General features: G+C 61.8%; 1 protein-coding gene across 13 annotated transcripts in view; it reads right to left on the bottom strand.

Moving 5' to 3' along the window:
- Nucleotides 1-711: 711 nt before the first annotated feature.
- CAMK2B (calcium/calmodulin dependent protein kinase II beta) overlaps nt 712-10,377 on the bottom strand; it is an 89,084-nt gene continuing 79,418 nt past the window's right edge. For 5 of the 13 annotated variants that reach the window (XM_040259837.1, XM_040259839.1, XM_040259840.1 and 2 more), the window contains 8 exons: nt 9,662-9,710; nt 8,229-8,342; nt 7,845-7,925; nt 6,909-7,022; nt 1,871-1,946; nt 1,648-1,742; nt 1,134-1,368; nt 712-866 (listed from right to left, as the gene is read on the bottom strand). In XM_040259837.1, the coding sequence (XP_040115771.1) occupies nt 1,136-1,368; nt 1,648-1,742; nt 1,871-1,946; nt 6,909-7,022; nt 7,845-7,925; nt 8,229-8,342; nt 9,662-9,710 (762 nt within the window). In that variant the 3' untranslated portion in view covers nt 712-866; nt 1,134-1,135. Of the gene's footprint in view, nt 961-1,133; nt 1,369-1,647; nt 1,743-1,870; nt 1,947-6,908; nt 7,023-7,844; nt 7,926-8,228; nt 8,343-9,661; nt 9,711-10,377 lie in introns of all 13 variants that reach the window. The other 8 variants (XM_040259844.1, XM_040259846.1, XM_040259848.1 and 5 more) reach the window with 3 other exon arrangements.

Genomic DNA, 10,377 nt, shown 5'->3' with positions numbered 1-10,377 from the left:
CACCCACATGGGGACGGGGGAGAAGGCGGGCAAAGACGGAGAGGTACCCAAGCAGAAGAGAGGCCAGCCCAGGGGGTCCCTTCCTCACCGGGCTACTGCCAGCACTGTCCTCGCCCATGTCTCCCGCCAGGTATGAGATCTGAAACGAAGGTGTGCCTCCCTGCAACCCCTCCCCCAGTGCACCACCATGGCCCCGATCGGGCCAGAGCTGGATCCCTGAGCCTCCTTGGATGGCTCAGCATCCTCCCAGAGAGGCTGGCCCAGCCTCTGCACTGCTCACCCATGCTGGGAACTCCGGGAGCCCACATCCACACCTTCTCGGGGAAGAGAGGAGGGAAGGGAAGTGGGAGGGAAGTCAGCCGTGCTCGGGGCCCCTTGCCACCCCTCCAGCCCTCCCCCGACAACACCTGACACTCCTGACCAGGAGCCATGCACGGCAGGGAGGATGCAGACTTCTTGAGGGGTGGGCACCGCCTAGCAAACACTGTTCCTCAGGCGGCAGGCCCTGGTGGACAAGTTCATTCCCCCGGCCAGTCCCTGGAGGAGGCCAGGAGTGGACAGACACGTGGAGCTTGGGTGGGGTGCGGCCGGAAGGTTCGAAGCCCCACAAATGCCAGTGATTTTTACAGCTTTTTCCCTTGTTTAGTTTTTTTTTTTCTGTTTCATCGACGTCAATTTTGTGTGTGTGGTTGTTGTTGTCATCTTGTTTTTAAAAAGAAATCACATCTGGTCTTGGTTTTCTGCAGACACAGGCACCAGGGGAGGAACGAGGCAGACACAAACATGCGACAGGCAGGCCGTGCGCCCGAGGGCAGCTGGGCTCCAAACACCGAGTCTGTCCCGTGGTGAAACCAGCCACAGCAGCTCTGAAACAGCGGGTGCCAGGACGAGCAGGTCAGCTCTGGGGGCAGCTCTCCGTCTGACCCGGGTTTGGTGGCTGCAAGGTGGGCACCTGCAGGGCTGCCCGGAAAGGGGCCTGGAGACCCTGACCCAGCGCCCCCACTCCCCTAACACCAGGCTTGCATTATGCCCAGGAACCTGCTGGGCCACCCCTTCCGGCCACCCTTTCCGACCGCCTCCCCCAGGCTGCAGCCCCCCTATACCGGCTGCGGTCCCCTCCCCCAGGGTCTCACCTTCACTGCAGCGGGGCCACGGGCGCCCCCGAGCAGTGGAAGTGCACGTTCTGCCACTTGCCGTCTCGGCGATGCCACACGCGGGTCTCCTCGGACTGGCTGGTGCGGGGCCGGCCCTGCCCGTCGATATACTGCGTGAGGCGGATGTAGGCAATGCAGGCGGCGTCCTCGCCGATGACGTGCACGTGCGGGTTCAGGATGGTTGTGTGGATCGGCTTGCTGTTCTTGGCGAGCACTGCGGGCGGGCAGGGGCTTGGCATTGTGCCTGCCCCCATCCAGCCCCTCTACCAGCCCAGCCTCCTCCCCCAAGAGCACCATCTGGCTCCCCCTCCCTGTCCCCATGTGTCCTCGCCCCTCATCGCTGTGGCTTGGGGGTTTCTGCCACAGAGGGTGGAGCAGTGGCCAGCTGACCCTGAGCACAGAGGGGACAGGGCTTCCCTGGGCCCCTGACTGGGGGTCCGTGGGCTTTCCAGGGGTACCCACCCTCTTACCCGCCCCCTTGCCCCTCACTCACAGTTCTCGAAGTAGAATCTGTGGAAGTCCATTCCTTCAACCAAGTTGCCCAGGGCTTCAGGCTCAAACGAGGTCAGGCCTGGGTCGCATATTTTCCTAGGGGGCAGACCCAGGTGAGGAGGGGCCCCTCAGAACCGGGTGCTTCCATCCAGCCCCCTCCCTGTGGGGAAGCCCTCCAGGTCCCCACCCCCATACCCCAGGACAGGCCAGGTGCCCCGACTCACGCGTAGGCCTCGAAGTCGCCGTTGTTGACAGCCTCGATGAGCTGCTCCGTGATCTTGATGATCTCCTGCTTCCGCGCTGCAGGGAGACAGCTGCCCAGTGACCCACGCACCACCTGTGCCTGCCCAGGAGGGTCAAGGCAAAGTATCCCACCCCCATCCCCATCTCAAGGCTGCCCAGCTCAGACTGCTCCCTTCAAGGCCACCCACGGCTTCCCAGTTTCCAAGTCCAATGAGCTTCCATCTTGTTTGTCTTAAATACAGTTTCCCTGAATGAGACACATACTGCGTCCCTAGCACTGCTGCTGCTGCTGCTAAGTCGCTTCAGTCGTGTCCGACTCTGTGCGACCCCATAGACAGCAGCCCACCAGGCTCCCCCGCCCCTGGGATTCTCGAGGCAAGAACACTGGAGTGGGGTGCCATTTCCTTCTCCAATGCATGAAAGTGAATAGTGAAAGTGAACTACCGGTCTGGAAAATGCAGGTCAGGTAAGCAAAGCCTGCCACGACCACTGTGCATCCCCAGTCCCCGCAGGCATGTGCCCTGGGCCCTCAGCAGGGGATGACCCTGTGACACTGTGACCAGCCTTCCTGGCTCCTGCCCCCCAAGGCGTTGCTCTCTAGTCCTCCGTGCACCCAACAGCTCTTGTGGTGGGGGCGGGGGGTGGGCGGGTGTCTACTAGGGGCTGACTCACAAAGCAGGGAGGGGACTGGAGGCTGCAGGGCCAGGCCTCTGTGTGAAGGCCAGAAAGCAGAGCCCAGTGGAAAGCCAAGCATGGGCCTCACTGCCTTCTCTCCGTGGAGGCCCACAAACTGCCAGCTGGCCTCCCGCTTCTTCCTGCCTCCACCTGTTTGTGGTCCTGGGCCCCAGGCCAGTCCTCTGGCATAGCTTTTCCATCCTGCACCCTCCACCTGAGGCCCTGGGCTGGCAGCCTTCTCCAGGTTCTTGCCCACTTGACCTCTGGTCCTAGACTGACCCAGTCCCTGGGGTGCTCACCTGGGGGCCCCCCTTTATCCTCTTAAACTACCGTTCATTTTCAGGCTATATATTTTAAACACGTGGAAGAAGCACAAAGAATAATATAGCCCACGCCCTGCTCACATCTGACAATTTTTATATTTGCTTTAGATTTCTTCCAAAAAGAGAAAAACTTCCACATAAAGACACAGGCGCCTGTGTTCCCCTGAATCTTGTTCTTCACTCACTCTCCCCAAAGAAGTACCATCCTGAGGTAGGTGCTAAACCACGCCTGTGCAGATACATCGACACCCAAAGGCACACAGGAAACACACACATGTGCATGTGCACACAGCCACGGACACACCCACACGTGGTGATTCCGTGACGCAGTAACACGCCAGCAGCAAAACCCAGACCCAAGAAGAGCACTGAAGGCGGCACCCCCATTCTCTGCGCAGCCCCTTCCCCGGTCACGGCCATGCCCGCCACGCATCTGCGCATCCTCACATGGGCGTTGTGTCCCTCTGCTCCCCGCAGTACGTAGGACCACAGGCGCTCGGCAGGGCCACTCCTGTGGACGCACATTCCCACCCGACCAAGCCTAAAGACAGGCGTCTGTTGCTCTCCAGTGCCCAGCTGCCAGTGCAGCTGGGCTCCACACACGTGTGAGTTGATCCACGGCCTTCATTCCCAGAGCGCGGGTTGCCAACTCCCAAGGCCATCCCATCAGCACCTTCGGCTGTCTGGATGTTCCCTTCTCCCAGGCGCTCAGATGGGAAGAGCCTACAGCAAGAGATGCTGCGTGTGAGCGGGGGTGTGCCCATGTGTGAGCTGGGAGCCTGGGTCGTGCGGCACTGGCTCTGGACAGTGGCTGCTGGGTGAGCTGTGTGACACCCGAGGGGTCCAGTGCATGCCCGCGCATGTGCGTACATGCGCCCCTTCGTACACATGGGTGCATACTTGTGTGTGTGTCTGTAGTGCATGTGCACGCTGACCTGCCAGCACACACGCGCTTCCCCGTCTAGAAGAGACCCTCTCTCTGCACTGGCTGTGCTTCTGCTGGCTTCCGTTTGTTTTTTCCTTACAGAACTCCATGTCTGGACTGTAACAGGGTTTGGGCTTCAGGCTGTCTCTGCAGAACCCAGGCCCCCACTGGAAGCTGGCCTCCAGGAAGAGGGCCCAGCTGCCCTGATGCCCCCGTCCACCTGCAGAGCTCTATCCCAGCACAGACACATGCGGGTGGTCCCTGTCCTCACCAGCTGGATATTTCATACCTCCTTCAGCACACCCACTTCCTCCTAGGCCCACCCCATAACACAGCTTCTCCCCTCTCAGGGCTTCCTCCCCAGCCTCCTCACCTCTCGGCCCTCTGCCTGGGCATTTCCCAGTTCTGAGGGCCCTCTCTCCTCTGGGACCTCATCAACCCCCACTCCCAGTTCACCTGTCATCTTCCTGCAAGTGGCCTCAAGCCTCAGTCTGTGATCTCCTACTGCAGCCCAGCTCCCCCACCAGATGCCATCCCAAGGGCCAGGGCCCCTGGGCTTGTCTGACAGCAGCACCCGGCGCCTGCCCCTCCCACCCTGCCCTGGGCGGCCGGTCACCCTGGACCCCACTACCTCCCTCCTGAAGCACCACGTCAGACCCCTGCTCAGGAGCGCCCACCTCCCACTGAGAGTCAGCTCCAGGCCATCCTGCTAATCTTGCTAAGGGGACGTCTACACATCCCAACATCCCAGACACTTGTCAATCCCCCTCTTGACAGACAGCGTGAGCTGTCTCCCCTCCCAAAGTGAGCCCTCAGCCGATAACCTTGCAGCTGGAATTGAGAGACCTTTTTTTCTGTTTTGTTTCCCCAAGCACTCTGATTTTACGATCACCCTACTGCACCATGGTAAGTGGGCCGAATTTTCCACTTGATGAGGTAATAGTGAGTATTTTTAAACAAGTATTTTTAAACAAATCATAATAAAAAATGGAGTCGGTGTAAAAAGAAAGTATTAAGTAAATAGAGCTCTAAGGTCACGGAACACATTGCGAAGTCTGAAGTTCGGGAAATAGCCCCCACGCCCATTCTGCAGATGGGAAAGCTGAGGTTGCACAAGCCCAGCCACAGCCCAGGAATGAGACTGACCTGTGGAAGGACTCTGCCCTCTCTCTCCTTGCTGTACAGAGCAATCCTGCCTCCCCAGGTGGCACACTACGCAAAGGGACTCCTGGCGGGGGTAGGGGGAGGGCTGGCTATCAAGGACAAGCTGCCTCCACCAGGCAACTCCAGAAACAGAGCTGAGGTGCATGGGCAAGAGTCTGGCATGGGAGAAGTCCCAGAGTTGAATCAAAGCCCTATCCATTCTGGCTCTCTTGGGGAGAGCTAACAGGCCAGGGAAGCCCAGACATTAGCAAAGGTTCCAGGAGGACCCTAGTGACCCCAGGTGGACCCCAAGCAGCTGCAGGGGCGCCAGGACGTCCCTAGCCACACCAGGGAGGCAGCTGCACAGGATCAGCCTGGATTGTGCATAATCCCCGATTATGGAGAACTCAGGGCGGGCCAAGGGGCACCAACCCATTTACCCCTGACAGCTGGCGGGTTGGCTCCCGGGAAAGGAGGCTGCCCGTGACCCAGCCCAAGGATGGCCCTCTGCACCCAGGCCTCTGTGCCAGTGGGGGAAGTCCTTGGCCCCAGAACTGGGAAGGGGGGCCACTCTACTCTGGCATTCACCCACTTGGCCCACTGAGTGCCAGAACTCACCCCGAAGTGGCCACTCAGAAGTCCCTTCTCCAGGCTGGCCCGACCTGCATCCCTTCACCCAGGACCCACACACACAAGGAAGTTGGCTGCTGGGAACTGCAGGTGGAAGGGCAGGAGGTAGGAGGACCCCTCTTTCTGAGGGACACTGATAGGGGCCACCCCTCCCCTCGGTGCCCCCCACCCAGCACTCTGTCCCTCCCCTGCACCATGTAGGCCCGGCCACATGTGCCAGGAGTCCAGGCCCCAAGGTCCCCTCCACTCAATCCTGGTCACAGCCCCTTCTGCGGCCCCACCTCCAGAGTCAGGCTCAGGACAGACCCTCAAAGGGGCAAGCCTGTGCTGGGCCTCCCCTCCCCCACTCCATCAGCCTATCCTCGGAGCTCCCCACGTGGGCCCAGCATGCCCCAAAGGTGGGTCATGGCCTTGGACCAGGGTCATATTGCAAGGACCCCTTGGACACAACCCTCCACATCTGCTACCCTCAGCTTCGTTATCTATGAAACTAGGGGCCACGAGTGTCCCGGATTTGGGGACATGGAGGCTTCTAAACTCAAACGAAACCCCACACAACTGGGGACGGGCACAGGTTCCTCTGTCTGCCCACCAGCGAGACTCTGCTCTCTCACCTCTGAGACGCATCTCCACTTCCTCTCGCAGAGCCTGAGTTCAGGCCACAACCCCCAACCCCCAGCCTTCCCCTCAGCTCCCAGGGCCTCCCTCCCACCCACCTACCCCCGCCCTGGCCCCCAGGCATGGCTGGCAGGGGTGGGCAGCGGGGGTCGGCACCCCCACAGCCCAGCACTCACCCAGCCTCTCCCCAGCCATGCCCGGCCCTTGGCCCTGAAACAGCCTCACTTCTGAGAGCCTGGTGTCTCCCCAGAGGAGGGGGTGGCTGCCGTCCTGGGATGTCATCCATCCCTGTAAGCGATACTGGCGAGCAGTCGGCAGACGGGCTGCAGACGGCAGCAGTGGCTCCTCCCTGCCCGGGGAGGCAGCCCAGCCCAGCGCCCGCCCCCAGCCCGCCCCCCAGCCCTAGACTCACCAGCCAGGGCCGACCTCAGACGGCCCGCGCCCCATCCTCACTACCACTACGGAAGAAATCTGCAGCTCACAGCCCCTGGTGGGGAGGCTCTAGCTCAGGGAAACCTGCCTCCTGCTTCTCTCCCCACAGGTGCACGTCTTTAGCCAAACGGCAGCTTTGTGTGGAATTCCCTGGGTCCCCCACCCAGGAGCTGACCCCTTCCCAGAGCCAGGGGGTGGCGCACCGCAGCTGGAAGTCTCCACACCTGAGAACCCCCAGGAGCAGCCAGCGGGGCCACTCAAGGTGCTACTTACACGGGGTGAGTGGGGGGCCTGGGAGAGCCGGAGACGGGCAGGGTGGGGGGCCCTGGGCTTCTGGGGTCCCCGAACCCCTCCTCACCGTGTTCAGGATGTCAGAGATCCTGGGGGCTGGGGTGGAACAGACGAGACGTGAACACGAGGCAGGCAGGGGACACGCAGGAGAGAAAACCTATGGGCTGATGAGCCAAGCCAGAGAGAGTGGTGGGGGGACGGAGGGGTCATGAGGGGACAGAGAGGGATGGAGAAGGGATGTGGGGGGTGGAGGGGGACGTGAGGGGCATGGGGAATGAGGGGGAAGCTTCAGGGATGTTCAGGCAGCTGCACCTGTCTGACCAGGTGGGGGTGGGGAAAGCTGCTGTGGGCGGAGGGTGCCCTCCATAGAAGGGCAGCCTGGCCCGGGAGAGGAGAGAGTAGTCCCGCGTGGGACAGGCCCGGGTGGGCACCCCCAGGTGAGACGGGATGGGTGAGTGGAGGAGTGCACAGAACGCCTGGCCCCTCTGGTAAACTAGTTCTGCAGGGAGGCCGGGCCCTTTCTTCTTCCTTTAAACCCACAGGCCTCTGGTCGAGAGGATTCCTATAACAGCTCCTCGTGCCTGGATGCCCGGCATGGGGCCAATATGAAGTCAGCGTGACTGACAAGGTCACGGCCCATGGCCCAAGGGGCAGGGTACATGGCTGCTCTGGGTGGGGGAGACCCTCAGGGGGTGAGGTCTGGGGCTGGACAGCAGTGCAGGGAGCCGTGTGGGAGGTGGGGGTGGGGGAGCCAGGGAGAGCTGCCTTGCAGAGTTAGCGCGTGCGCCCCCTGACGCCCAGCCAGGCCAGACAGTTAGCCAGGCCTTGGCAGCCTGGTCCAGGGGCAGTTGAGGCCGTGCATGGCAGGATGCAGGAGCCACTTGGCAGCAGAGGCAGCAGGCCTGGGGCACTACTTACATGGGGTGGGCAGGGGGCCCTCGGCTTCTGGGGTCCCCGAGCCCCTCCTCACGGAGCTCAGGATGTCAGAGATCCTGGGGGCTGGGGTGAACAGGAGCAGACACGTGAGGAGGCAGCGGGCCAGGCTGGTGGAGAGGAAGCAGGCCTCCCACTCTCTCCCGCCCCAGGGCCTGTCTCAGGACCAAGGAGCCCCGGCCCTGAGACCCCCCAGGCCAGTGGAGAAGGCCCAGCTTGAGGGGCAGAGGTGCTGGGGAGCTGCGTTGAGGGGCTGTGAGGGGCAGGCTGGTGCTCGAGCTCGGCTGGCCCTTGGCCCTCGAGTGAACCCTCAGAGGAGCTGCTGGCCCCTCCAGGAGACCCCCACAGCAGCAGGGCCCGGCTACTTACATGGGGCGGGCAGGGGGCTAATGGGAGCTGGAGACGGGCAGGGCGGGGAGCCCTCGGCTTCTGGGGTCCCTGAGCCCCTCCTCACGGAGCTCAGGATGTCAGGGACCCTGGGGGCTGGGCAGACAGACGAGATGTGAACACAAGCAGGTGAGCACACGCAGTAGAGACAAGGGGGTGCAGGAGGATGAGAGGAGGCTAAGCTGGAGAATCACACGGTGGGGTCCAGGGCTCCTGGGGTACCATCACCCCCGTGTGCCCAGGGCTGTGAGATCACAGCAGGTGTGTGAGGAAGACAAAGGACTACCCGCAGGGCTGGACCCGGCGCGGGAGGGTTCTGTACAGTGCCTGCCAGGACCAGCAGAGGGCAGGCCTGAGCCCACCGGGGCTTCTCGGCCTGTGATGGATGGCCTAGCTGAGGCTGAGACTCCTCTCCCCACTGCCCTGTGAGGCCCCTCAGGCATCTGCTGACCGTCTCCCAGCCAGACAAGGGGTTGGCATGAGGCTGGCTGGCTGGCCCTCTCCCCCGGGCTCCTGCGGTCTCGGGCCATCTCAGGCCCCCGCCCGGTTGGGGCAAGGGCCTGGTGCAAGGACAGGGCCTGGGGGAGGTCTGCGTGACCTCCAAGCTCCATGCCGATGGCTCAGGGCCCACAGTCTGGGGAAACCACACGAATATCCACTCACTCTACATCCAGAGGCCAGAGCCTTGTGCTCGCTCACTTCCACTCTAGGGCAGGGGGGGATACTCAGGACAGGGTCATTGCATCTCCCAAACTGGCAGAGTGGCCACCGCCGGCCCAGCGCTCATCTACGCAGAGTGTGGCTGAGAGGCAGGCTCCCCAGGCGGGGGCCAGTCACCTGGCCTAGGTAGAATGCAGACCAGATCCCCTCCCTGGGGCAGCTGAGAAAGCTGAGGGTGGAAGAGGGGTGCCAGGGTGAGCATACAGCACCCGGCACCCTGGGGCACTGGTGCCAGACAGAGCCTGAGCCAGCTTGGCCTGGGATCCCTGAGTGGGCAACGGGGCGCACATCTCTGCAACCCACCCCCCAACAATGAGCCCAGGAAATGCCCCTTGATGCCCATCCATGTATCAACTGCCAGCTGGGTAGACACAGGTTTAAGGACCTTTGAGAGAAGAAACAGCAAATTCAACCATGGAAATTGGGTACACAACCCCCGGAGCAACTTGGGGGCCCATGCAGAGAACCGTCCCATCCAGGGCAGTGGCTTCCACGCTGGTCAGGGCGCCCAGGTCCACCAGGCTTTGCTTGGATACTCTGCCCGAGACCGCCCAGTGCCAGTCTGTACCCAGCCTCGGACGGGGCTATAGGCCTGAGCAAGACAGCCCCTCATCGCAGGACGAGGCCTTTGCTGTCCCAGCTCCCCACCTGCCAGTGGCCTACCCACCAGCCCCGCAGGCGGAGAGGTTGGATACCTTTTGTGTCTTCATCCTCTATGGTGGTGTGGGTGCTGTCGGATGACTCCTGGGGAGACACGGGGAGGCAGCGGGTCAGGACATGGCCTCTGCCCCCTCGGGGCCCAGGCCCCAACCCCAGAAGCCCACAAGCAGCAATGGAGCTTCACGCCAGACCCAGGGGTCACCCATTTCTAGGCTGGGCCACTCACATTCCAAACAGCTGAGAACCCCAACTTCTCCTTCTGCCAATGAGACACACCCAGTGGAAAGATTAGCATGCTCAGAAGACACTCTTTAACAAGATAAAAACTGTTTTGGGTTTTTCTTTAAAATTCCAAGACGCCTGGGGAAGCAGGAAAGCATCCACAGCCTGCCCACTTTGGCAGACAGGGTGGAAGCTTCCAGCAGGTCCTCGGGAAACTTGACCCGGCCCGGTCAGAGTGCGGCAGCACCATACCTCCTCCCCAGGCCTGGGCCATCTAGCCAGGCCTGGCTTTACCTCTCAGGTGGCCTGAAGGGCAGAGAGGTAGCCCCAGCACCTCCTCCTGCTACCCTTCAGATATAAAACCAGATGCCCTCCACCTGTGACCGAGTTCCCAGAGAGCTTGCTTGCTTCTCAGAAGGAACATCTTAACAGGGTTCCCAAGGAACCTCCCCCCGCCACAACCCCCTTACTAGACACTGCTCTGGGCCCTGGGCCAGAAATGGGGCATCTACAGGTTGTAAGATCAGGG

The sequence above is a fragment of the Oryx dammah genome, unplaced genomic scaffold, assembly GCF_014754425.2.
Source record: "Oryx dammah isolate SB20612 unplaced genomic scaffold, SCBI_Odam_1.1 HiC_scaffold_18, whole genome shotgun sequence".
NCBI classification, from domain to species: Eukaryota; Metazoa; Chordata; class Mammalia; order Artiodactyla; family Bovidae; genus Oryx; species Oryx dammah.
The sequence above is the reverse complement of the archived record's forward strand: the minus strand, read 5'-3'. Positions and strand labels throughout refer to the sequence as shown.